This window comes from Poecile atricapillus, chromosome 1 (assembly GCF_030490865.1).
Source record: "Poecile atricapillus isolate bPoeAtr1 chromosome 1, bPoeAtr1.hap1, whole genome shotgun sequence".
Taxonomy (NCBI): Eukaryota; Metazoa; Chordata; class Aves; order Passeriformes; family Paridae; genus Poecile; species Poecile atricapillus.
Window position 1 is genome coordinate 15,556,553 of NC_081249.1, and position 24,439 is coordinate 15,580,991.

Below are 24,439 nucleotides of genomic sequence, written 5' to 3' on the forward strand. Positions count from 1 at the left end.
TGCAGGATTTGATTTTTATATGAATAAGGGGATTTTCTTATGCTGTAACTTTGTGCTATGGATTTGTTTCTTTGGTAGGGGAGGGAGGTACATTTGGATTTTTTGTGTGTTTTGTTGGGGTTTGGGATATTTTGGGGTTTGGGTTTTTTTATGTTTGGTTTTGCTCCTGAACAGTGATGTTTTGGTCTTAAAGCAGGTCTTCAGACTCAAAATGTTCCTTGTGCTTTAACAGGAGTCTCATGGTAATAGCCGAGGGACTGGCTGACCTCTGTGTGGTAGGTCAGAATAGGCTGATGGAATTGTACAGGAGGTACATTCATTGCAGGTTTTTCCAAGAAACTGCATACTAAGTATGGAGTATTGATTCTTGTGATGTGTAATCTTGGTGCAAACAAGGTTAACTGGCTGCTGCATTTGGATCTCAGCCATGAGACCTGCTTTTAGATTTCTTGTTTACTTAGTAGCTCACCCTTCTGTCTTTCCCCTTATGTACCAGGCACTGTCTGTTACCCCTTAAGAGATGTAGAATTTACTGCCCAGCTGCTCTGAGTCTCTGGAGTCTGCTTTGAACATCAGACTTACCCTGTGGTTTCAATGCCAAGGCTCTATTCTCATGAATACTTTGGATTTCAATTCATCCATCTATCTCAAAGTGGTGAAAGGGGACAGATATAGATACAGACCTCTAAAAAGCTTTAGAGAAAAATTTTCTTAGGAATATATAGGATATAAGGATAAAGAAATAAAAACTCAGCATTAAGTGTACTCTTCTCCAGTTACCCCCTCCTCCTGCATTGCTGCTATGAGAACAAAAGGGTAAACTCAGAATCTTTTGTCTGTATCTCAGGTGTTCTGCATAATATGGGATATTATGGGTTTATCTCTTTAGCTGCCTGTATAGCTCATCTTGCACAGATGTAAATGTTCTTGTATTTCTGACTGGAACACTAAACAAGGGCAGTAGAAGTCTTGTTCTGGCTACTTGTGTTTGAATCCCCTCATTGCTGTGCCCCCCATCTTGAACATCTTGCCTGTAGCTTTTAAGAGTAAATTTCAGAGTAATTTCTTCTTCTATTCTTTAGGAATTTCCCATTCTTCAAACCTCAGCCTCTTCAAATAAGCTTGGTCTCACAATTTTCCCTATTTTTCTAATATTATTATTTTTCTTATATTATTATTTTTAGAGTTTCCATCCTGAATAGTTGAAGTTTCTTTCCTATGGATATTCATGCTGTCAGACCTCAGGTAGCAAGTGCAAATTTGCTGGTTTTTTACCTGAGGCATTCTGATGCTGTGATTTCAAAACCTCAAGCAGGATTGGTAAACGCAGCCTCGCAGTTAATGTAACACTCTGATGATCTCATGAGTGGCTCTTATCTCTTATATGAAGGATAAAATTTACTTCTCTTATGAGAAAATGATCCTTATTTGAAAATGTTGACTTTGTCTGTCCAGTGTGTGTGTGTAATTTCAGGATTTCTTTTAAATCCGTGTAAGAATAAAATTTTTGTTTAAGATTATTATTTTTTTAGCATTCTCTCTTCTTTTCCACTTCTCTCATTTCAGATGTTGCAGTTGTGGACATGAGTGACATTTCCAAGCAACCATCACTGTTCTACCACCTTGGCGTGCGTGAAAGCTTTGACATGGCCAATAACGTTATTCTTTACCATGACACTGATGCTGACACTGCTCAGTCTCTCAAAGTAAGGTTCTCACTTCACAGTCTGCTTCATTTTAGAAATATCTTTAAATACCTGGGATGTTTGTGTTATTCTGGAACTCACATTTAATGTAATTTCCTGAGAGCTACATAATTAAATCCTGCTAAGGAAAAGCAACTATTAGCAAAAACAGTAATAATAGAATAAATAAATGCTTTTTTTTTGTAAGAAAAGATTCATAGTGTGGTACTTGTAATTTTGCTTCAGGTAGTTAGACTTGTAATTGAGGGAGCAGATCTGATTTTTTCCTTCCTTTCTTTCTTTTAATTAGAGCACGTGTAAGGAAAAGTTATGGCCTGTATGATAAGGACACTTGAGCAAGGGCTGTATTGCAGCCTACTCCTATGTAAGCACTTCTGTCAGATGAGGTTTGTATTCCGTAAGTGCTGACTAGATAAGACTACTAGAATCTCCTTTTTATTGCTGTTTGAAGATAGGAAAAGACATCCTCACCAAAATTTTTTATAGGGCTGTTATTAATTTTTATAGTAGGAAAATACATGCTATACACCTAAGTCCTGAAATTGCTGTTCTGGATACAAGTCATATATTGTGGATGTTTCTGCCTTTCTCAGTGCAGGTTCTCTTTATTTTACATCACATTTAGACTTTTGTCCTCCGTATCATCTATTGCTGCTTTTAATCTCATCCATTTTCTTGCTACCTTCTCTGAGAGAAGCATTGTTCATGCTTTGTTATTTTTTCCTTATTTTGAGTTATTGTTTCTTGCTTTTTTTCACACCATTAGTGTCCAAAAACCCTTTTAGGAGTTCTCCAACCTCTCTTGATCCTGTAAGAATATTGTCTCCTTTTTCCCAAGAAAAGCTCTATTCTGTCATGGCTTCTCATTCCTCTTCTCTGCTCTCAATGTCTTTGATTTTACTTTCATGTGTCTATAACCCAAACTTCCTTTCTTCATGTGGTAGTCCACATATGCATTCAGATTCCATGTGTCCTGGAGTCCCAAGAAAGCTGGAGCCTGTCACACTCTTTGCTTAATGAGATTATCTGTACGGATACTTGCCAAGCTATTACTGTCACGTTCTCCTTTCCTCCACCTAATCAGGGTGGGCAGGCATACAGCTTTTCATCCACTACTGCTAATATACCTGACTGCCATTAAATACTTCATTTTTATTTTTCATCAACACATTTTTATCTTTCCTTATGCTGTCACTCAGATGTTCTGATCAACTTGGTTCTCCCAAGGATGTGCACAAGTCTGGGAAGCACAGGCTTGTTGTTTCCTATTTATTGCTGCCCAATGAGGACTCTGGCTTTGATTTCTGCACTTCATGGCAAGCACATGCTCAAGCCTCTGCTCCGTAACTGGAGTGTTGAAGGATCTCCAGGATTACATCCATCTGTGGTTGGATGTTCAGACTGATTGTTGCCAGATCTTACAAGTCATTGCACTGTCAGTTCTGAGTCTTTTTTCTAATAGTGTAAAGCTCAAGTCTAGGGACTGGGGAACACCAGAATGTGACTAGGTCACTTAAGGCTAGAAAAACTATTATCTGCCTTCACCTTCCCTCAGTGGCACTGATATCTTACTCATCTTTCAGTTGTTTGCATAACCGCCTTGGCCTAAATAGGCCCATAGCATGTCTTAGATGGGATCATAAGAGTTGATTTAAGTTGCTGGAACTAGCTAGAAGAGATTCTCTGTATCAAATGGTTTAAGCTGGGCACTGAGACAGGGTTCAGTCCTCCTCTTGTCGCTGGTATCTCTTCAGCAATCAAGCCCCAGTTCAGTGTTGGGTAGCATTCAAATATGCTAATACGCCTCTCTAAGGAATACTTCAGAAGGTAGGCAGGGACTGTTTGTGGGGTATTTTAGCAAAGAACACTTCATGACACATTCCATGTCTTAGGTGCTGGATGGTTTCAGAAGAGTTAGTTTCTCCCAATTGAAAAAGATATTTAACTGCAGTGAATAAAGCCTTATTGGAGATACTTGCTTAGCTAGGTAGACATTGATTTTCAGATATGAAATATTTCAGATGTCTAAGCTTTCCATCACTTCTGTTATGAAGTACTTTATTTGGCTTAAGGAGATTAGGGTAATTAGAAATTCCATTTATGTTTTAGTACCTTTTTGACCCTCTGATGTTTCTTTATTCTGAAGTTTATGAGTAATTTGGTCGGGGCTTTTTTACTTCCGTTTAGAATTGTATTACTTTACTTGGACCTGGATTGCTATGCACACTCTTTAAAGTGGTGCACAGCCTAAGTGTTATAAAGGCAGTATTGATGTTACTGCTGTTACTTCTGCTGAAGATCCGTGAAGCTCTGGCAACCTGACTTTATAGAGTTTATCTCTTAGGAGCTATCCTGAAATTGCCACAAGAGCTGTCTCTTCAGTTTCGCCAACGTTCTTTCAAAACAACCTAGTTCGGAGGATATAAAAGAATATGTAATTTAGGTTTCAAGAGAGTCATATTTATAGAGTTAGACCTCTTAAATGTCCCCTGATATTTTTGCCTGTGGTTGAGCAAATGGGTGCATGGGCATGATCATTTCTGTGCAGTGGTTGTCCAAGTGGATTTCAGGCTGTTGGATATGAAGTTGCTCAAGCAAAATCATCTCAGGTTGTCAGAGCACTTAGAAACAAGTCTATGTCTAATATTTGTAGTGTGGCTTACCTGGAGACCTCTATAGTTTGACCAAGCAGTGTTCATTGAATATGTAATCCATCACCCAAGAGAAAAGAAGGTTACTTCCCAGCAACTGGAAGTCTCTGAGGTCTGACTTACATGCCCATTAGTTTATCATCTGCTTCATTGTTTCAGTATCTCTCATTAGATGTTGAGGTGAGAAGAATTAGGGTGTAGAAGGAATGTGTTGGTGTGAACCAATCTGGGTAAGTAAGGGGCTTAGGTATCTGAAGGATACTCTTTCAGAGAGAAAAACCCTCCAGCTTTGAATACTTTTGTCTCACAAATGCTCAGTGTGACTGGGTGTGCCGAGTCTGAGAGACTCCAGTTACTGCTAAGTACAACTTTCTTTATTTTCTGAATACTTCTTTAAGTAGGTTTCTTCACTGAATTTTTATTTTTTTCCTGACCTGAACTACAGAGACTGTTTTTGAGTTGTTCTGTCCCTTTACTGGGAATTTACTTTGTCAAGAAATATGGATTATACTGTGAAGAATACATCTGTGTGCACATATATATATATATAAATGTATATGTGTATATAATGTATGTATAGCAGTTATTTTTATTGGAAATTATAATTCCCATTAAAAACAAATAAACATTTCTATTATTTTCTTTTTCCCCCCCTACAGGATATGGTATCTCAGAAAAACACAGTAAGTATTAAATCCACATTCATTTTAAAACACAAAATGAAGGTCCTGCATTTGAAACAACTCTAATACCAAAGCTGCCAAGCATACATGTGCTCTGTATGATTAAAGGCAGTTGTTTTACCTATCTGTAATTCAAATTTTTGGAAAGCTTGTTGACACTCCAAAGTAACGCTAGATTTTAAAATTACTTTTCCCTACCAATTCCATTCTAAGTTGTAGTGAAGTGCCAGTAGATATGTTTTATTTGTAGGTTGACAGATCCAAATATAAACTCAGAAATTCTAAGTCTCTTTTTCCCTCTCCCACTATCACCCATTTGTGCAAATGTAGATGTTTGTGATGTCTTAATGGGGTTTACTTTTGTATCTCAAACAGCTTTGGCTTCTGTGTACCTCTAACTATATTCCTCTAACTTACAAATTGACAGATTTCCTTAGAAATGCTTATTTATTAGAAAAGCTTATTTCCCAAAGTAAAAATATTCTTATACTTAATTCAAGTAAAGCCAAACAAATAAGTCTGAAACAAGATAAAATGTAGGAGTTATTAAGGCTTTTTGAAATATGCCACAGTATCATATATAGTTGTATATTTTGCCATAGTTCACACCATGTCACTGGTTATTTTCATTAAAACCTCCACACTGTTATTTTGAGGACAACTGAATTTACCAGCCTCTTACACTTCCATTTGTCCTGTTTCCTCCCATTCACCATATACTTTAATTTTCTTCTAAACAGTATTGAGCAGGATTAATAATAAAGTGGTCTTAGAGGTTGACAGTAATTTTAAAGAGAACTAGAAGAAAAAATGGGTTAGTCACAGCAGTTTATTTTGAGCTGCTGTTTCGACTTGGCCACAGTGCTCCACATAGGCTAAAGATAGATCAGGTTTAGCACATGTAAATGCAGGTCATCCTTCCTGGCTGTGTCAGGGATCTTTGAACCAGTTTGACCTGTGTGGTAGGAACTGCATTTATTGGTATGTGACTCTGTGAAGGGGGACTCAGAATGTGGCAGATTTGCTTATGAATACTACTGTCCATCAGCTGGCGGTGACCAAAATTTCAGGAGCATATGTTCTCCCTTCCAGAGCAACAGGGAGAATTGTGAGTGAGCCATTTGGTGCTAATACCAGAAATGGAGTAAATGGCAAAGGGGAGGGTGGCAAGTTCAACCTAGTGCAATCAGATTAGCAGCCTACAGTCTTTTTCTTTTGGCAGATTCTTTCTCCAGAAAGGGAGGTATTTCCCTTCACACTGAAGAGAAGACAAGATTGAATGACACAATATGTTGAGTTGGAAGGGACCCACCAGGATCATTGAGTCCAACTCCTGGCCTTGCACAGGACATCCCTAAATCACACCACATGCTGAGAACATTGTCCAAACACTTCTTGAACTCCGTTAGGCTCTTGGTGTGATCACTTCCCTGGGGTGTCTGTTCCAGTGCCCAATCACCCTATGGGTGCAAACCTTTCCCTGATATTCAACCTAAACCTGACTCAGTTTCATACCTTTGGATCTAGTGATATAGTTGTTAGGGTAGGGTCTGGTATTGGACCTCTAAATACCTTGTGGCTAACAGAAGGGGCAGGGAGACATCCCTAAACTAGGATCCTGATTCCTCCTTTAAAAAGGTGGGATTGTCTAACCCATTTCCTTCAAGTGCTTAAATTAAGAAAAAAATTCTGAGCAAAATACACTGAGTTAAAAAACAAATGACTTTAAATACCAAGTATGGATTCTTGACTTCTTTGTATTATTTGAAGTTGTTCATACCTTCTTTTATTAGATAAATGTGCTCCCATATTTCATTATTTATCAGTAATTTTTATTCAGAAATTAGAACAAACTTATAAGCAAGCTAAATAATTCAAAAGATAAAACTATGGGTTATTAAGTCAAAGTTTATTTAAAATAGACAATTGGCTTCCACTTCTTTCAAATCCAGTGAGTTGTGACAAGAGGTTTACAGTTTATCATTGATCCAATATAGTGCCACTGCTTCATTACTTGGTTATATATTTTACAACTGTATGGGCAATGTCTTGTTTGAAGTGAATTGCTAGTCAGGGTTGCTGTGCTTGTTAAGTAGGCACATAATTGGCATGAATTTGTTGTGTCCAGTCAAATATATAATTAGATAACTATTTCAGTTTAGTTGCTGAATATTAGATGCAATAATTAATTCCCCTGTAGTAGAGCTTTGTGTTTTCCTTTTGTTTGTCCTGCATGAAAAATATGGGTATGCCTCTGCCATAACTGTGGAATAGCACTTTTTATATATACACTTTTTATCAGGGGCTGGAAGCATGGTAGAAAGAGGATAGATATCTCCTAAGCCTTTTTCCAGCCTTGTGATAGCCACAGGAATATGGAGAAGTCCTCTCCATGTTTTACAGGCTTTGTGTCCTTGCATCTGCAGGGTATGTAAGAAAAGGGGAACAACTCAGATTGTTGCCAGGCACAGCACACCTTTGTTCCAGCAGCAAGAGTGAAACTTTCTGGGCTGGTTGCTGTAGCTGAGAGCTTTCTTGAGGTTTCCCTGCCCTCACCTTTCCTATTTATCCTACAAATCTCATATCATCTACAAAGATGCAGAACAATCTTAGCATAGAACAGATGTGGAACTTGCAGAGAAGGTGAATGTCTAGTGTGTCATCAGGGTGATTTGCTATCACAAAGGAAGCCTTGAAGAGAATGGATATTTTCCTTGTAGAGAAAACATTCTAATTTGGCATTGAGGAGGAGGCAAGAAGCTGAAAACAATGCAGAGAAAAAAAGTCAGCAATTCAGCTGAGATTTGGCCTGGGTCTAGCTGATCTAAAAGTGAAAATTATACAGCAGCAAGCTGCAGTGTTGCAAGCCTGAGAGATTTAATAGCTTACTGTCTGAAAAAAGAGTGTGAGTAGATCCTTTCCTTTCCTTTCCTTTCCTTTCCTTTCCTTTCCTTTCCTTTCCTTTCCTTTCCTTTCCTTTCCTTTCCTTTCCTTTCCTTTCCTTTCCTTTCCTTTCCTTTCCTTTCCCTTTCCCTTTCCCTTTCCCTTTCCCTTTCCCTTTCCCTTTCCCTTTCCCTTTCCCTTTCCCTTTCCCTTTCCCTTTCCCTTTCCCTTTCCCTTTCCCTTTCCCTTTCCCTTTCCCTTTCCCTTTCCCTTTCCCTTTCCCTTTCCCTTTCCCTTTCCCTTTCCCTTTCCCTTTCCCTTTCCCTTTCCCTTTCCCTTTCCCTTTCCCTTTCCCTTTCCCTTTCCCTTTCCTTTCCCGCCTCCCTCCCTTCCTTCCCTTCCTCCTTCTCTCCTTTCCTTCCATTCATCCATCCCTCCCTCCCTCTCTCTATGGGAGTTCAGTTCCCAAGAAAGAATTACCCTGGCATGAAGTTCAAGATTCTGTGTCCCATCCATTAGATTTCCTTCTGTAGACCTCCTCTGAGCTTTAAGGACATTCTGTTAGTTTTAATAAAGATTGCACAGCTTCCTAGTTTCTGTCAAAATTATTATTAGTAAAATAAATGGCAAATATGCAGTTTTGCAGAAGAGGTGTCATTATGGAAAAATGGACTGAACGGCAGAGGAGAGAAAATTACCTATAGAAAATGCTTTTGCTTTGGAGTTTCTTTAGATGTCACATAAACATTGGTTACTAGAAAAATGAAATTTCAAGGATTTTCAAAAGCAAAAAATGCTTAAATAATAATCTTTCCCCAAACCAATATAATAGACAAAATCCATTGGGAAGTTTTTCTATTTTGAGTCAAAAATTTTTTGCCATCCTTGATATTTTTTTTAAGGAAGGAAATTTCATCTGCTGCTACAGGCTCTTAAGAAATTATGAATAAAAAAGGTTCATGATTGAGTGGAGGAAAGAGTGAACAAGGAACTTTAGAAAGCTGCTGGAGTCAGGAAGCAAAATGTTCAGTCCTTTGGGCAATAGCTCTGGGATTGGTTGCACACTGAGATGCACACTTCGATCCATTCAATTTGTTTGAATGAGGCATCAAAAATACAAACTGGAACTTTCTACTATGGAAAAATTATTATACTGAGTACAGAACATGAGGAGAAAGAGTAGTTAGTTATTCTTTAGTTTATAATATGCCTGAAGAAATTTTAATAACCCTGTTAACTGCATTCAGGGAAGGTATTTAAAGGAAAGTAGGCTGGCTATTAAACCAAAAGGTTTATTATCATCGTATACATAGGCCTGTGGGCCTGATGAAGTATTTTTAGAGATTTAAATGGTTATTTTTCATGTAATCCTGTAGCAGCTCTTATAGTAAGCAATGAATAATGTCTGGGCCATGGAACAGTCATTAGCAAAAGCTCTCCTTGATCTAAAGGGAACTGGATTGCAATTTATCCTTGCCACAAGGAATTTTTATGTTGAAAAATTATTTTTTTTATTGTAATTGGCAGAAAGTTTCTTCAGAGGTTTCAGTAGCTGTATAAATTAGACTGCATATACTGTTTCAAAGCAGTGAACATATAAGAAAACTAAATAGAAAGATTCTGGCACTTGGACTCATATTCTCCAGTTAAGTAGCCCCAGTGGATTGGAATGAGAGCCAAGACTCTGAAGTATGATTACATTATATGAACTTAATAATCCCAAGAAGTATTGCAGAGTAGCTTTCCATTTTTTATTTTCTGATTATTTTTACAAGGTATGAAAGTTTATATGTTATGGTCTTTTAATGATATATCTAAAAAGGCCTGAGGTAGCAGAAGTGTCAAAAGAGACTGTAAAAGGGCACAGAATGAAAGAGCAGGAACATCTTAAATTCAGTAATTTTTCTTTCTGGGCAGAAAATAGTACAAAGACAATGGCTAACTGGGTAAATGCTACTTTTGATGCTTTTAATAATGAAATATGCCACTGTCACTTTAGACAGTGAAAACTAAGGCTTTTAAAATTTTTGTGTGAAAGTTGTTTTTTGTGGAAATATCACCATCTCAAACAATATGTAGTGGTTGGATTATAGTTAACTACTAAGATAATGAATCTGACAGGTTCATAAAAATAAGACCTGAAAACATCTTGATGGTGACACAAGGAGATGTATAGACATATAAATCATGTAAATTAGAGAAATCAAAAAAATGAGATAGATAAGAGAAATGCCAAAGTATTGAACTGTTTTCTTTGCCTTGTAAATATAGTCTTGCTGTAAATATCTATATTCATTTTCTGTTGTTTCTTTCTTTAATTATTTCTTTATTCATGTGTCATGTCTGTCTTTTTGATTCTTATGGTGTTTTGTGGTGGTGTTTTCGTCTTTGTTGTTTTATTTCAATTTGGAGTAGGTCGCCAACTTCAAAGTTTTTCTTCGTGTTCAAGTTCCTCCTGAATACCACAGTGGTAATCTAATAGGCAAAGTATGTACTTTGTGCTTTCTGTTGAATAGATATGGCATTCTTTCACTGTGTTTCTAGATATGTAAAAATGAGTAAGGATGATTTAAGAATAGTGCTTGGCAGGGTCTTTCCTTCAAGGTGATTGGAGTACTTCCTCCTTGCAAGCTAGATCCCAGAAATTTAAAGTGTTTGTCTTGTGATAATCTCTCTTCACAGTCTTTACATAAAAATACTGCATTTATTCAACTTTAGAAGAGGAATTATTTTTGTAAGTTTATAATATCTTACTCACTGTAGTAGGCTGACCCTGACTGGAGGACAGGCACGCACCAGAGCCACTCTTTCACTCCCCTCTGCAGCCAGACAGGGGAGAAAAAATATAACCACGGGTTCATGAGTTAAGGACTGGGAGAAATCACTCACCAAATACCATTATGGGTAAATCAGGCTTGAATTAGATATATTAATTGAATTTATTAGGAACAAAATCAGAGCAGGATAATGAAGTAAAATAAGACTTTAAAATGCCTTACCCCCACCCCTCTCTCCTTCCAAACTCTGCTTCCTATCCCAGCAATGCAGGGAGAGAGGGAATGAGGGTTATGGTCAGTTGATCACAGGTTGTTTCTCCCACTGCTCAGGGACAGTCATTTCCCTCCAATGTGGGGTCCCTCCTATGGGAGACATAGTTCTCCATGAGCTTCACAAATGTGAGTCCATCCCTGAAGCAACAGTTTTCCACAAACTACTGTAACGTGTGTTGTTCTTCCATGGGGTTCAATCCTTCAGGCACAGCCTGCTCCAGCATGAATCCCCCATGGGGTCACAGGTCCTGGCAGGAAACCTGCTCCAGTCTGGGCTCCTCTCTCTATGGGTCTGTGAGTCCCTGCCAGGTACCTGCACCAGCATAGAATTCAAGTGGGGTCACAGCCTCCTCTCAGACATCCACCTGCTCTGGTGTGGGACACCTCCACAGGCTGCAGGTGGATTTCTGAATCCCTGTTGTCCTCCATGGGCTACAGGGGCACAGCTGCTTCACCATGGTCTTTACCACGGGCTGCAGAGGAATCTCAGCTCCAACATCTGGCCACCTCCTGCTCCTCCTTCTCCACTGACCTTGCTGTCTGCAGCATTGTTCCTCTCATATATTCCCACTCCACTTTTTGTGACTACAGTTACATCTGTGCAATAACTTTTTTCCTTCTTCTTAAATCTATTATCACAGAGGAGTTACCATCATTTCTAATTGGCCCAGCCTTGGCCAGCAGCACATCTGTCCTGGAGCTGGCTGGCATTGGCTCTGCTGGGCATGAAGGAGGTTTCCAGCAGCTTCTCACAACAGCAATTCCTGTAGCCCCCAAAGCCCTCCTGCTACCAAAACCTGGACATGCAAATCAAATACATGCCTATGTGGTGAGATGGATAGGAATGTGATGTCACAGAAAACAACAGTGAAAACCTTATACTTAAGACAGGAGTGAGTTAAACTCCCTGAACTCTCAGGAGATTTTGATCTCTTGGAGTGGATGCAGTTCCTTTTCTATTACCTTCTGTATTTTCCTTCTAACTGCTTAGTGAGGTGGGGTAAGCATTCCTGATACTTGAGTAAGTGGCAAAATTAATAGCATAGCTCAAGTAAAATAACTGTGCAATTAGCCAAGCAGGTGTAATTCCCTCCCTGAAAATGCAGAGATTTTCACTTAATGTTACTTATTTGGAAAAAATCCAACCTTTAATGTGAGTGTAGCATCTCTGACAAAAAGTGACAGTTGCACCAGAATAACTTCAGCAGTAGAATTAAAAAAAGTGTTTATATTAAGATCAACAGTTTACTTTTACCAGCATTAAAAAATATTTGGAAAATACTTTAAGACAAAAAACCCTCTACATTTGACCTGGCTTGCTCAGAGCCTAAAAATGGCATCTGTGGGCCTCACTCTTTCAGCTTCTCAGCAAAGGCATGGCTTTCTGCTTAATTCCTTTATCTATTTCACCTGAAGAGCAGGTCCCTCTCTCAACTGATTTGCAGTTATTTTCTGGGATTGTTTTTTTTTCATGTTCTTAAATCTGTGGCTTGTTTTGTGGTAGATTTTAAAATGTTGTGATTGAATACAAAAGTTTCAGTGCTGGCATAAATTATATGCTGGAAGATGAGCTATTCAGAGTTTTGGGGTTTTTTTCAGTTGCTTGGCTGTCATTTTTAACTTAAAATTTCACAAAATCAGACAAAATACTCTAGCTATTAATCCTGAAATTAACCAACTCCTCATATTATTTTCTTGATAAACTATGAAGATATAATTCTATTACAATTAAATAAGTAATAGTTTATAGATTCTGTATGTATGTGTATGTATGCAGGTAGGGTTGCTATAAGAAGCAATACTTGGTGTATGTATGACAAGACAGTAATTTTCAAAATTATTAACTTTTGGTATGAGAGACCAGCATCCTGAACAGAAGATCAGAAGAAGCAAAGGTGATATTTTCAGCCATCTCTAATTCTTGTTAGCATAAGAAAAGTAGATGGACTATTTTTTTTACATAATGAAGATAAGGTAGACTTTCTTAGGCTACACAGTCTATATGAAAGGGTTTTATAATTTATTATATGCAAATATTGGACAGAAGAAGTTAGAAGACAGGAGGGTTTAATTACATAGATTTCACTGTGCAAAAGGAGACAAGAAATCTGAGTCAAATAGATGATATGTTGGCTGGATAACAATACGGTGTTTGAGGATAAGATTAATACAATATTTCACATGTGTAATTAATTTTTTCTGAAAATTTCATTACTTCTTCAATAGATAACTGCAGCTCTTTGCATCTTAAGATACATCACCCTTTCAAATTGGATGGGCTTTTTTCCTTGCAGGAAGAGCTAATTTGCAGTTACATGTTTAAGAATAGAATTTGTAGACAAGCAGCTTTTGTGTTGCAGTGAACTTGCTGTTTATTTGAATAAACCTGAGACAAAACTGTGCTGCCATATTGGTGGCTTGGGTTGCAGTTTTTCTGCATTTTTTGTTGGGAAGTAAAGATAGCAATCCAAAAGATAATTCCATTACAACAGGGATAATGTAAGGAAGGAATATGACTTGATCTCTATCTGTTAGAAATAATTTAAAATTCTAAATCTTCACTCAGATCAGCAACAGGATGTACTGATATGGGTTTTTTATCTCTAGTTTTAGTAACTGCATGCCCTACATTTTTAACTTCCTGTGAGGAATCTGTTTCTCCTGTCTAGTTTACTAATACATTCAAAACTGTGCCATCTTCATATCCATTCTTTTCATCACCTCAGCATTCTCCCATTGTTCAAGGTGACTGATTATAAATGGCCATGGCTTTTCTACAGGCTTAAATGACATGAAAAGATTGCAGGTGTGATTTTGCTGTACATGTTTAGTGCCATGATATCTCCAAAGCAGGGGTAGTTGATCATGGCAGATGTATTGTGTTGACCTATGCCTCAGTGCTCCCATCTAGTTACTCTCAAATAAAATGTTCACCTTCATTTTAAACAGCAGAGAATTGTCATAGCTCAAATGGGATACAGGTGCTTCTCCCAGCTGTGGAAACCTTCATAGTGGATTTCTGGGGTCTTACTCAGGGGCTGAAAACACTGAACTTGCTGGGTTTGTGCTCTGAAGGGCATTTCTTGTGTCCTCACCCATTTCAGCACATTGATTGTATTTATACATTTCATGTGGCATATTAAGTTTTTTTGGGTTTTTCTTCTAGACTTTCATGTTACAAGTCCTACATCTATTACAAAACATTTCAAATTTTTGGGGTTTGGTTGGTTAAGTTTTTGATGGTAGCATCAGATGTTTCGTAGGCTCCTCTGGATTAAACATCTCTACAAGGTCCTTCCAGTGTCTGTGTTTCTATATTTCTCTCATTGTGAGGAGCTCTGCGTCATATCTTTCCTAGCACAGAGTGAGCTCAGAGGATGAAAGTAGATCTCTGAAGCCAAAAATTTGGGGACAGAACATTAGCTGGTAATTGTCAGACCCTACTAGGGTCTGTGCATTACATTGAAAGGAAAAATTGAACATTTTCATTGTACTGTCACTTAAGAGACCTGGACCCTTATTCATCAGCTACAAATATTAATTTGTAACTTTTCCACACAAATTTCCTTGAATTTATTGCTTGCAAGTCTTGTGTTAAGCAGTGCACAAAGACTTCCTACACACCAACACTACTCTAGCTGTTTTTTTCTGTCAGCAAAAGATTCTGTGTATACAGAAGTATATTCCAACTTTTATTTGTTTTCTAAACTCTGCCTGTTTCTATTTTAGGCTTCAAGTGGCAATTATTATTTTATCCCATACATTGTCACACCTTGTGCTGACTACTTTTGCTGTGAAAGTGATGCCCAACGAAGAGCCTCTGAGTACATGCAGCCCAGCTGGGACAATATCCTGGGGCCATTTTGTGTCCCACTGGTGGACAAGTTTCTCAGCCTTCTCAAGGATGTCCATGTCACATCATGGTAATGTCACAATACATACAGTTTTTCAGAACCTTTGATAGTCTCTTTTTGATATTATGAAAACAGGAGATGCAGAATTTCTAGTAGCATTGTTTTTTATTTTTTTTTTTCACTGCATTTAATATAGTGTTAAAAGAAGCTGCCAATTTTACTGCTTTTTGTATTCCTGGCCTGCAGTTGTTGCAGCTAACTAACCATGTTCTGCTAGAATTTGATTTATAGTTACTTTCCAGAAAGCAAAGGCAGTCCATGGGTAAGATAAAGGGTTTAAGTTTAAAGTGCATAAGATTGTAATAGGAGGTAAGCTCATAGTTTCTTCATAGAGTTCAAAGCCAAAAACTGACCTTTTCTGTCATCAGATAAATATATGTACATGGTAGCAATGGGCATTCACTTGTAATTTCCATTATTTGTTTTTATTTTTAAGTGTTAACCTTCTGGTATCACTTAAGCATGATTCTGCTTAGCCATTTCTACAAGGGACTGTTGGAGTTTAAAGAGTTGGGGCTGGAGAAGGAGGTCTTCCTCAGTTGCTTACCCAGTATTCTGCAGCTGTTCCTATTTTGTATATATTTCTGGAAAACACTCAGAGAGACTGAGTTTCTGGGTATTAATTTTCCTAATGTCTGAGGCATGAGGTAGCACTGAGGGCCCTCAGGTTTCTTTGTTTCCACATTTCCATCCCACCCAAGTGAAAGGCTTGCCTAAAATAGTACTTTTCTTTTGTGGCCCCATCTATGCAATCCCATGGATGACCTTCCTGTGGCATCCCACCCTGAAAGGGAGGGGAGCACCCAAGATTCCTAGATGCTCATGGTTGAAAGGAATGACAAAAGTCAGAGAGTCTGCAAAAGTTAGCAAAGTTTTAATAGTAAACTACACACTTAGCATGGATATTGGTGTTTTAGTCCCTGACTGCCTAGTGAAAGGCACAGCAGAGGGTTTTGGATAAAGGGTGTAGGGTGAAAGGGAGGAAAGAAAGAGAGATAAATTAAAGAGGGGCAGAAAGGAGAAAAGAAAGAGAGATCAGCCATCCTGGCTCCAGTGTCAATTCAGCTGGGGTTTCCATGCTCCTGGGATGGGTATAAAAAAGCAAGCACCCTGGAATTTTTGGGGTACCTTTTTTATAGATAAGTTTTCCCCCACCCTGGAGATCAGTTTCTCACTGTGTATGCAAATCAGTTACGTGCAGTTTGTTCTTGTAGATCTTTCTAGATATGGGTTTGAGGTCTTTGGGAATTATTGAGCAGTCTTGCTCCCACCTTACAGTCTGTGCCCGTTTCTTGGTCTCATTTCTGTCCTTGCACTCGCTGTATGAGGCTGTGCTTGCCAGTGGTGCTTTCTGTGACCTTGCTGCTTTGATAGAGTGTGTATGAGATAGAGAACTTAATTATCATTGCTATGTGCAGGGCTTATGCTAAGCAACGTTTAATACTTTGAAAGACTCATTTGTAAACAGGAAAGGGATTGTGTGTACTGGAGTATCTGTCAGGTCGCACCTGCTGAGTTCCAAACTAGAGACTCCATAACCTGCTCCTGGATGAATTTACCCATAAGCAGATGGTTCAGGCCATTCATACTTGTCATGCTGGCAATATGTATATTATTTTTCAGTTTACAAAAGCACTGATGTTGGATTGTGCTCTGATAACAGTGTAAATAAGATACACTTACTGGAGGCTTTTACTCCCTGCCCACAGTATGTATAATGTTCATCAAAGGGATTGCAACTAAATCAGCTTTTGCTGGCTTGTTTTTATTTTAGCTTCTGCGTTTGAAAGTCTCTTTCCAACTTTCATGATAAAATAACACACCTCCTCTTTACATCACACTGCCATTTCTTCTCTGTGTTACTTTATTATCCCAGATGCTGCTTTTTTTATGATACAAAGTACCAGATCTGTCAGGGTCAGTAATGGGGTAAAGAAATGCTCCAGTTTTCCTATGATGGTAAAATTGCTTGACAATCCTGGTTATAAGCATATTGATACATAGCCCTGCAGTCCAAGGTGGGGCAAGGTGGAATATTTGTTAGTTATTGAAAAATACGGAAACATTTGATGTGGACCTCACTCTAAGGAAATTATATTTGTTATTAGAATTTATAATTTTTATTAGAAGCATAGCCATGTTTCCTAAGAAATGTCTAGCAGTCTTCTTCCCCTATGTCTTACTTTTATTTCTTTAGTGCCTACTATAAAGAAACACTGCTAAATGACATCAGAAAAGCTAGAGAGAAGTACCAAGGAGATGAACTGGCTAAGGAGCTGGCCAGGATTAAGCTCCGTATGGATAATACTGAAGTGCTGACTTCTGACATAGTCATAAACCTGCTTCTTTCTTACAGAGATATTCAGGTAAGTGCTTAAAGTCTAAGGTGGCTTATTTTACCCTGCAATTTTGGCTCTTGTTTGTTCTCCTGTGCTTTGTTGTTTGTTAAACTGTGATTGAAAACTGACACTGAAAGGGGGAAATTGTTACACTGTTTAAACTGGCTTGTCTGTTGGGCAGTTTAAGGGGATAGAGACTCTTACTTATTTTGCCTTTGAACAAGAGACTCAGATTAGGTGACTTCCTGAGGTCACTCCCTTTGTTTCTAGTGATTTTTAACTTCCTTAAAAAAAACCAAAAATCTCTAGTGAATCAAGATGATTACCTTGCCCTCCTCTCCCCTACCTTTTCTCCCTCCCCTCATAAAGTTAAATATATTTAGATATTAAGAAAATGCAATTTTTTGGACAATTGTACTGGCTAGAGATTCCCAAATTGAGAACCATAGTTCAACAAAACATTAATTTGCTTATAAAATCTAACTGTGCCTCTTTTTCTTATTTTAATTTTTTAAAATAAGTTCTGCCAAAACACAGCCTGTGTGTTGTCTTTCCAAATTGACAGTCTTTGTATCTAACATCCATTATAAAATACAATTTCAAGCATTTTATAGATTTTTTTTTTCCTATCAGGAGCTAAGTTGGTTGTTTCATGTGTATAAATGGGTTGTGAGAGCAATGGTGACCACATCATCCTTCACTACCAAATGTTCCATTCTGAAATTAATATTTTCCTTCAGCACTTTATCCAACTTCATTTGGATGAGCTCTGGTGATCATGAAAGGTCTCCCTTGAGAAATGTACTTGTCTCAAAATATGTTTTGAACAAAAAGATTAAGTAACACAAGGCCCTTTGAAATGTCAGTAAATTGGCCTCTTCAGCACTGTAGATGTGGGTTACCCCTGAGAAACCAAAATGTTCAGGTGGCTGATGTACTTCAGATACAGCTGTGGTTGAGTCCATGGTGACCTGGTGAGGTATCGTTCATCAGAAGATCTTAACAAGGCGTGAAAAAGCCAGACTTGTCATCTCTTCTTCTGGTGCTGGGATTGTAATGATCAAACTGGCTACAGAGGTTCAGTAGCTTGGGCATTGTGGTGATGAAGAGGCAAGCACTGACATGGATAGACAAAACCCCTGTGTGTTCCTACACAGCCTTCGTGGCTGTTTCTCTGACTCTTAGGAACTGTCACCTGAGAAACTGTCCAGTGATCATCATACATTTTAGCTTAGTGATGTTTTCCTCCTTTCAGTTTATTCTACTTCAATCCTTTTTATTTTTTTTAAATTTCATGCCAGGACTATGATGCTATGGTGAAGCTGGTAGAAACACTAGAAATGCTTCCTACCTGTGATCTGGCTGATCAACACAACATTAAGTTTCATTATGCTTTTGCATTGAATCGGTAAGGATGATTGATTGAAGTTGTTTCATTTTAATGGCATTCCATATGGGCTTATATATAAATTTATAGTGCAGATAATATCAAGTTCCCTTCCTTTTCTGCACACATTGATATTCATCACAGTCATCTCTCCTTAATCCCATACTTACTGTGCACCAGGACAATTTGTAACTTTTGAAATTGTTGTTTTCCAACAACCATCATTTTGTCAACCAAGGAGAGAGTGGATCTGTTCCAAAGGCCACCTGACTAACTGAAAAAGACTCCAGTGATACCAAGGGGTTCTTGGTCAGTCTGAGATTGTTTAATCTGAGTCACTGATTATTCTGAATGTTTTCAAAAGTTTAATATGATGGAGTTATGAGTGATTTATTAAAGTAATAGGTAACAAGCACTGCCTGATCCATGAATACACATTCGTGATAGAGTTTCTTTGGAAGGCTGGATGGTCATCAGGACCTGCAGACACATCATTACTTTAGGAAACACTGAAATATTTTTGACCTCTTCTAGTTAGGTACAGATTTTTGTAGTACCTATGTATAATGATTACTCAGTTTCTAAAGAATTTACATTAAGATTGGCAGAGAAAATAGATCTTATGCAAATGAAATCACACATAATAATAAAAGTAACTGGCTAGATGCAATCCACATATTATTAAAGATTGTGACCTACAAGCTAACTGAAAATTAGCATTGGACAACATCAGGATGGCATAAATCAAAGAGATTAAGAATGTATTAATAGATCTGGAAACGAAGTTCCTATGGCATTTTCTGGAAGATGGTAATAAGTCTGGTCCTATCTGACAGTTTCAACAGACAAAAGAGTAAACACTAAACTATTGCTCAGAAAAATACTGCATATGGCTCTAGCTCTATTTTTCAGAATTAAAAAAAAAAAACAAAAACAGGAATTTGACTCAAAATGTTTAAAATTGCCAATAAGAATAATGCTAGAATCATGCCTTGTCCTTAGGTAAAGTCTTCATATAATCATTTTTAAAAACTTTTTCATTTAGATGTGCATAGCAAAATTTGCAAGCTCCTTTACTGTCTTGGTCTTCAAATTCTTTGTATTTTGAGCAGCATGTGAAGTCCATGCCATTAAATCTTCTGTTTTGACAATTCAAATAGCACCATCGTAAGACAAGTTAAAATTAATTGCTCATGAACTTGCTTTCCTTGTCAACAGCTTTCATTAAATTGCTTATTAGCCCAAACCAGCATGACTCTCCTTGTCAACTTTTGAATCCCTAATTTTGTCTGTTTTAAAACCAAATTGGTTTTAGCGATTTCTATCAGAACCTATCTTTAAAAATAAAAGAGCTATGTTTTCAGTTAATATTCTATTAATTTCAACACACATAACAGTATTGATGTTGCTCGGTACAGCTGATTGAACCCACCAGGAAAAAAATGTATCATATGCAGAACATAATTAGCAGCTGTAAGAATATCTGACCCTGGAGAATGTTAAAGTGTGCTTAATTTCTTAAAAAAGTTTACTAGAACTGTGATCCAGAGTGAGTAATTAGTTCATTTCCTCTTGTACTCTGTAACTGAGTTCTCTTGGCCATTAGTCTCACTTGCATTGTCAAGTCAATGACATTTATGACATTTATGACATTTTGGAGTTATTCTAGTGCTGCACAGAGCCAGCACCGTGGCTGCAGGAAGGGCTGCGGGGCTGTTTCTGGGCACCTCAGGGCTCTGCTGGCTCAGCAGGTGGACACAAGCCCAGTGTGCAGCACAGATGTGTGTAGGTCCAGGTTAACAAGCAGTGGTAAGGCAAGGGGCAGGAATGTTTTACTTTAGATTCTGTGCCAGTCCAGGCTAGCTGCGTGTCCTGTGCCTCAGAGCCAGCCTGGGTCTGACCTGCCTTGGATCGTAAGCAAAGCAAGCCTGGCCTTACTGATGGGCACTGTGCAGACAGGTACTAAGGCACCTACTGTCATAGGCAGGGCAGGCAGACACTTTCAGGCTGGTTTCTGGAACCCTGATTCATATGGCGGGTGTTTAAGCACAGCCCCTCTCCTAGATTGCTGTCTTCCTCTCTGGTGGCCATTTCAGAGCAGAACTGAGAGCATCTTGGGTTTGTCAATCTCTCATGTCTATTATCAGAGGCTAACAATGAATGTTTGCAGTGACAGGCTTTTGCTTGTTTCCAAGCCTGAGCAATTGGAATACATCATCATGCTAGACGCTTGTTTAGAAGTCCTAGGGAGCAAAAGGCAATTGCTTTTCCAGTGTCTTAAGCTAATAACTTGGATGTGACATGAGAAGAGAGCAGAGAGTGCTCTCTTCTGTACAGACACGGGCTGGTTTAAGACATTGTTCCATGTTGCCTCCTAGCTGAGATGTAAGTCTAATTGTATCTTAATTTAGACATCTTTAGGTATAACTTTAGTCCAAATGTGCAACATGAGTATTTTTAATATTTATATTCACAGCTGTGTTATGAAGTAAGATGCTGTGCAGTTGAGGTCTGGGTGTTCCAGATGTGGAACTCTTTGTTTCAGTCCATGGGTACACCTTGCCTGGGAGACAAGTACTGTGTAAGGACAATTTTCTAATTGGTCTTATTACCAGGGCTGGAGCTATAATGTCCTGGAAGCTTGCAAAGAGGCCAAAGGATATGCCAAATTCTGTTCAAAACAGAGTAGACTTTAAAATCAAACCCAGTTCTGGCATGAGGCCAGAATTGCAAAAATTTTAGTCTCTTTCCAGGGCACTTCTATCTTCCTTTATATTAAAGATGAGGACAGCTGCAGTCAGCATTATTTAACTCAGCATGCTGTGTTTTAACGAGCAACATATTCCAGTACCATAATAAAAGAAGGCAATTAACAAGTGAAGAGTGTAATAGGGTGCAAGTAGAAAATCACTAGTAATTGTGAATAATACTAGTAATTGTGAATAATAGTAGCCACAGAAAATTGTTCCCATTGATAAGCACTGGGGTATTTAATATGTTCTGTTCTGTGATTACTCAAATTTAGTTACAAAAACATGGCCTCCCCATTTTATATGCCTGGCTTTCATGAAGTACCTGAAGTGTATATGAGAAAAGGAAAAAAGCTAGTTTTTCTTTTTCTTTGTCGTATCTGTCTGGAGGCTTGCAAGTTTAGTACTTGTCAAAGCCTAATTTAGAGTCTTGTTTTCCTCATTTACTGTTTCAAATATTGAAGATTCTAGAAGCAAAGTATATCCTCAGTGATATGTATCTTAACCCAAAAATTGGGTTTTAAGTTTCTGGTTTTAAGTGAGAATGCAAGTGTACTTTACTCTAATTAAAATGAGTTCTCATGTCTTAATGATTAAGATTTTTTCAAAACGTTTTTGCTGTAGGTTTCTGTACAGTTAGTAGTAGGTCAGATCATCAGCTATGGAGTCATTAAGACATGAAATGTAAAGGAAACCAAATGTGGATTCCCTTGAGAAAATACTTTTGATTAATACAAGAGGCTTTTTTGTCATATATAATCTTCATCTAGCTAGATGGAAACAAACCATACAGGGGAAGATGTGAACAAAAAGCTGAGAAAAAAAAATTCACACCACCTGTTACCTACAGAGTGAGGTAATTCTTGTCCTGGTGAAATCCATGCTGTTCCTGTTAACTTTGTTGGGCAAAGGCTTGGTTCACTGAGTGTAGTTCTGGCTCTGTAACCATGCCAATTCTATAAAGCTGGTAAAACCAGTCTGTGAAGCAGGAAGATTTTTTTGGTTTAGAAATATTTAAAACTAGGCCTCCTTATGAAGACTGGAGTGTAGAGAAGGATTCACCATCAAGAGGATGGATTTGGAGAGCAAGAGAGGAGCTATGATATCAAAGAGAAAAGAGGAAAAAAAAAGGAACATTTTTTTTACTGTGTATTCCAGGTGTAATTCCAGGTAAGCTGTTGTAATAGGAGTTTCTTGCCCTACAGAGTAATTCAGAGAGGCAAAGGAGGAGTGAATAGTTGGATAAGACAGGGAGACAGATGCAAGACGCTTGTGTAGACCAGGGAAGTGAGAAGACTGCTTCTGTGATTGAAGAAATGTGGTAGAGTCAGCAGACATAAATCACGTGGCAAAACTGCAGTGAGCAAGCTAGCAAATTGGCAAGTGAATCAGGCAGCAGTTTCTGGAGGATACAAGCTGTCAGGCAAAACTAAATTGGCAGTAGAACACTGGCATGAATTTTGAGGAAGTGATTAGAGGCTATAAAGGTGCTCTGCAGGACAACTTCTGTTTTAAGAAAAAGAATTTCTATGTAGCCATTTCTGTCTGAAAAACCTTTGTTTATTGAAGTACAGAAATGATTATGTGTGATAATTCCCTTAATTTGAATTTTCTTTTCCCTAATCCTAATAGTTTAGTTTCCTTTTTAAATAATGGTTAAAAATGTACACAATACTGAAGATTAGTGTGCCAGGTATTTGTAAAAGTCATCAGGATTTTTTGTTTTTAATTTTTACTCCTTGATTATTTCCCTCTAATTCTTAGCACTGTGCTCATGGAGACTTGGCAGTGTTTTATTGAGCACCAGGATGTTTTCATAATTGCCCCAGTTTTTGGAAGTAACTCGCAGATCTCTTTCTTAACTGGCAGCAGTTTCTGCTGCTGTCATGTTCAGATAATGTAGATTGATTTTCTCTGTTTGGTTTCTCTGCAAGTTTTCACAAGGTAAGGTTTGCAGTAAGAGGACTAAAATGTGCTAACAAAGAAACCAGTTAAGATTAAGGAAAAAAAGGTGGTTTTATGAAACATTTTCCAAGGCCTGTGGGGTTTCTTTAATATAGTTTCTAAATAAATTGTAGTAGTACTCTTTTTTCTTACCTCATTGACCACTAAACCTGTATTTTGAAAGAATTTTCAGATTGTGAGTAGTGATTCTAAAAACTATGCCCCATAAAACCCAGAAAAAATATGAAGAGTAGCTCATATTTTCACTGAGTGCGTATGCAAACTTCTTTAGGGTAGGACGTATCTTCTCCCAGATTCAGAGAGTTTAACAGATGTTTTATTAAAGAGCACCATTGAAAAATGCCTATTTCAAAATTCTATTTAATTCCTAAAGTTGGCTTGTTTGTGTGTACCATGAGGGACAATTGTATTTCAGTGCAAGATGGCCTGTAACCACCAAGGAGCAGGAGAATGACCTGGTAGGGTCCTTTCTGTAGCAGCCTACTGGGACTCTGCTCTGGCTTATAGAACTTCCTATTCAGGGGATATACTTTTCAAATCTCACCTGGTGCACCAAGTTAATCCATAAAGAGAATATTTTCTGCCTACTTTCTCTGCCAGTGCATCATCATATACAGTATTTCAGCTTTCCCTGTTCATAGAGGATGTGGCATCTCCATCCTTGGAGCTTTAATAGATTTAGCTTTTCTGACACAGCCAAGGCTGCCATGGTCTAGTGCTGGGCTATGAACCTGCTGTGAGAGGGATATTCTATTAGATAGCCTCCAGCAGTCCTTCAGGATGTGTTTTTTTTTCTAATATGGCTTTAAATGGGGGCTGGGGAGCATGGGAAAGCTAACATAGTTGAGATTGGTTTAAAAAAAATGGAAGCCAGTGCTAAGCCTTAAGGGTTTAAGGTGATCTCTTCTACTCTACTGATAACACCCCAGATCAGTTTCAAGGCACATTGAAACAAATTATGAGCTGTCAGGCATGCAGACCTGACAAAGTGTGGGGTCTGAAATAAGAAATAAAAATCTGTCTTGGTCAAGCATAACAAGTTCTGAATATTATCCAACAGAATATTTGCACACTGACTTCAGCAAATTTGCTTGTAGCTTAAATGATCTTT

General features: G+C 38.1%; 1 protein-coding gene across 4 annotated transcripts in view; it reads left to right on the top strand.

Moving 5' to 3' along the window:
• Positions 1–24,439, top strand: part of MAP3K15 (mitogen-activated protein kinase kinase kinase 15) — an 82,918-nt gene that overhangs the window by 24,997 nt on the left and 33,482 nt on the right. For 2 of the 4 annotated variants that reach the window (XM_058829428.1, XM_058829447.1), the window contains 6 exons: positions 1,567–1,706; positions 5,017–5,040; positions 10,339–10,410; positions 14,703–14,896; positions 17,085–17,253; positions 18,528–18,634. In XM_058829428.1, coding sequence (XP_058685411.1) covers positions 1,567–1,706; positions 5,017–5,040; positions 10,339–10,410; positions 14,703–14,896; positions 17,085–17,253; positions 18,528–18,634 — 706 coding nt within the window. Of the gene's footprint in view, positions 1–1,566; positions 1,707–5,016; positions 5,041–10,335; positions 10,411–14,702; positions 14,897–17,084; positions 17,254–18,527; positions 18,635–24,439 lie in introns of those variants that run through there. The other 2 variants (XM_058829437.1, XM_058829455.1) reach the window with 2 other exon arrangements.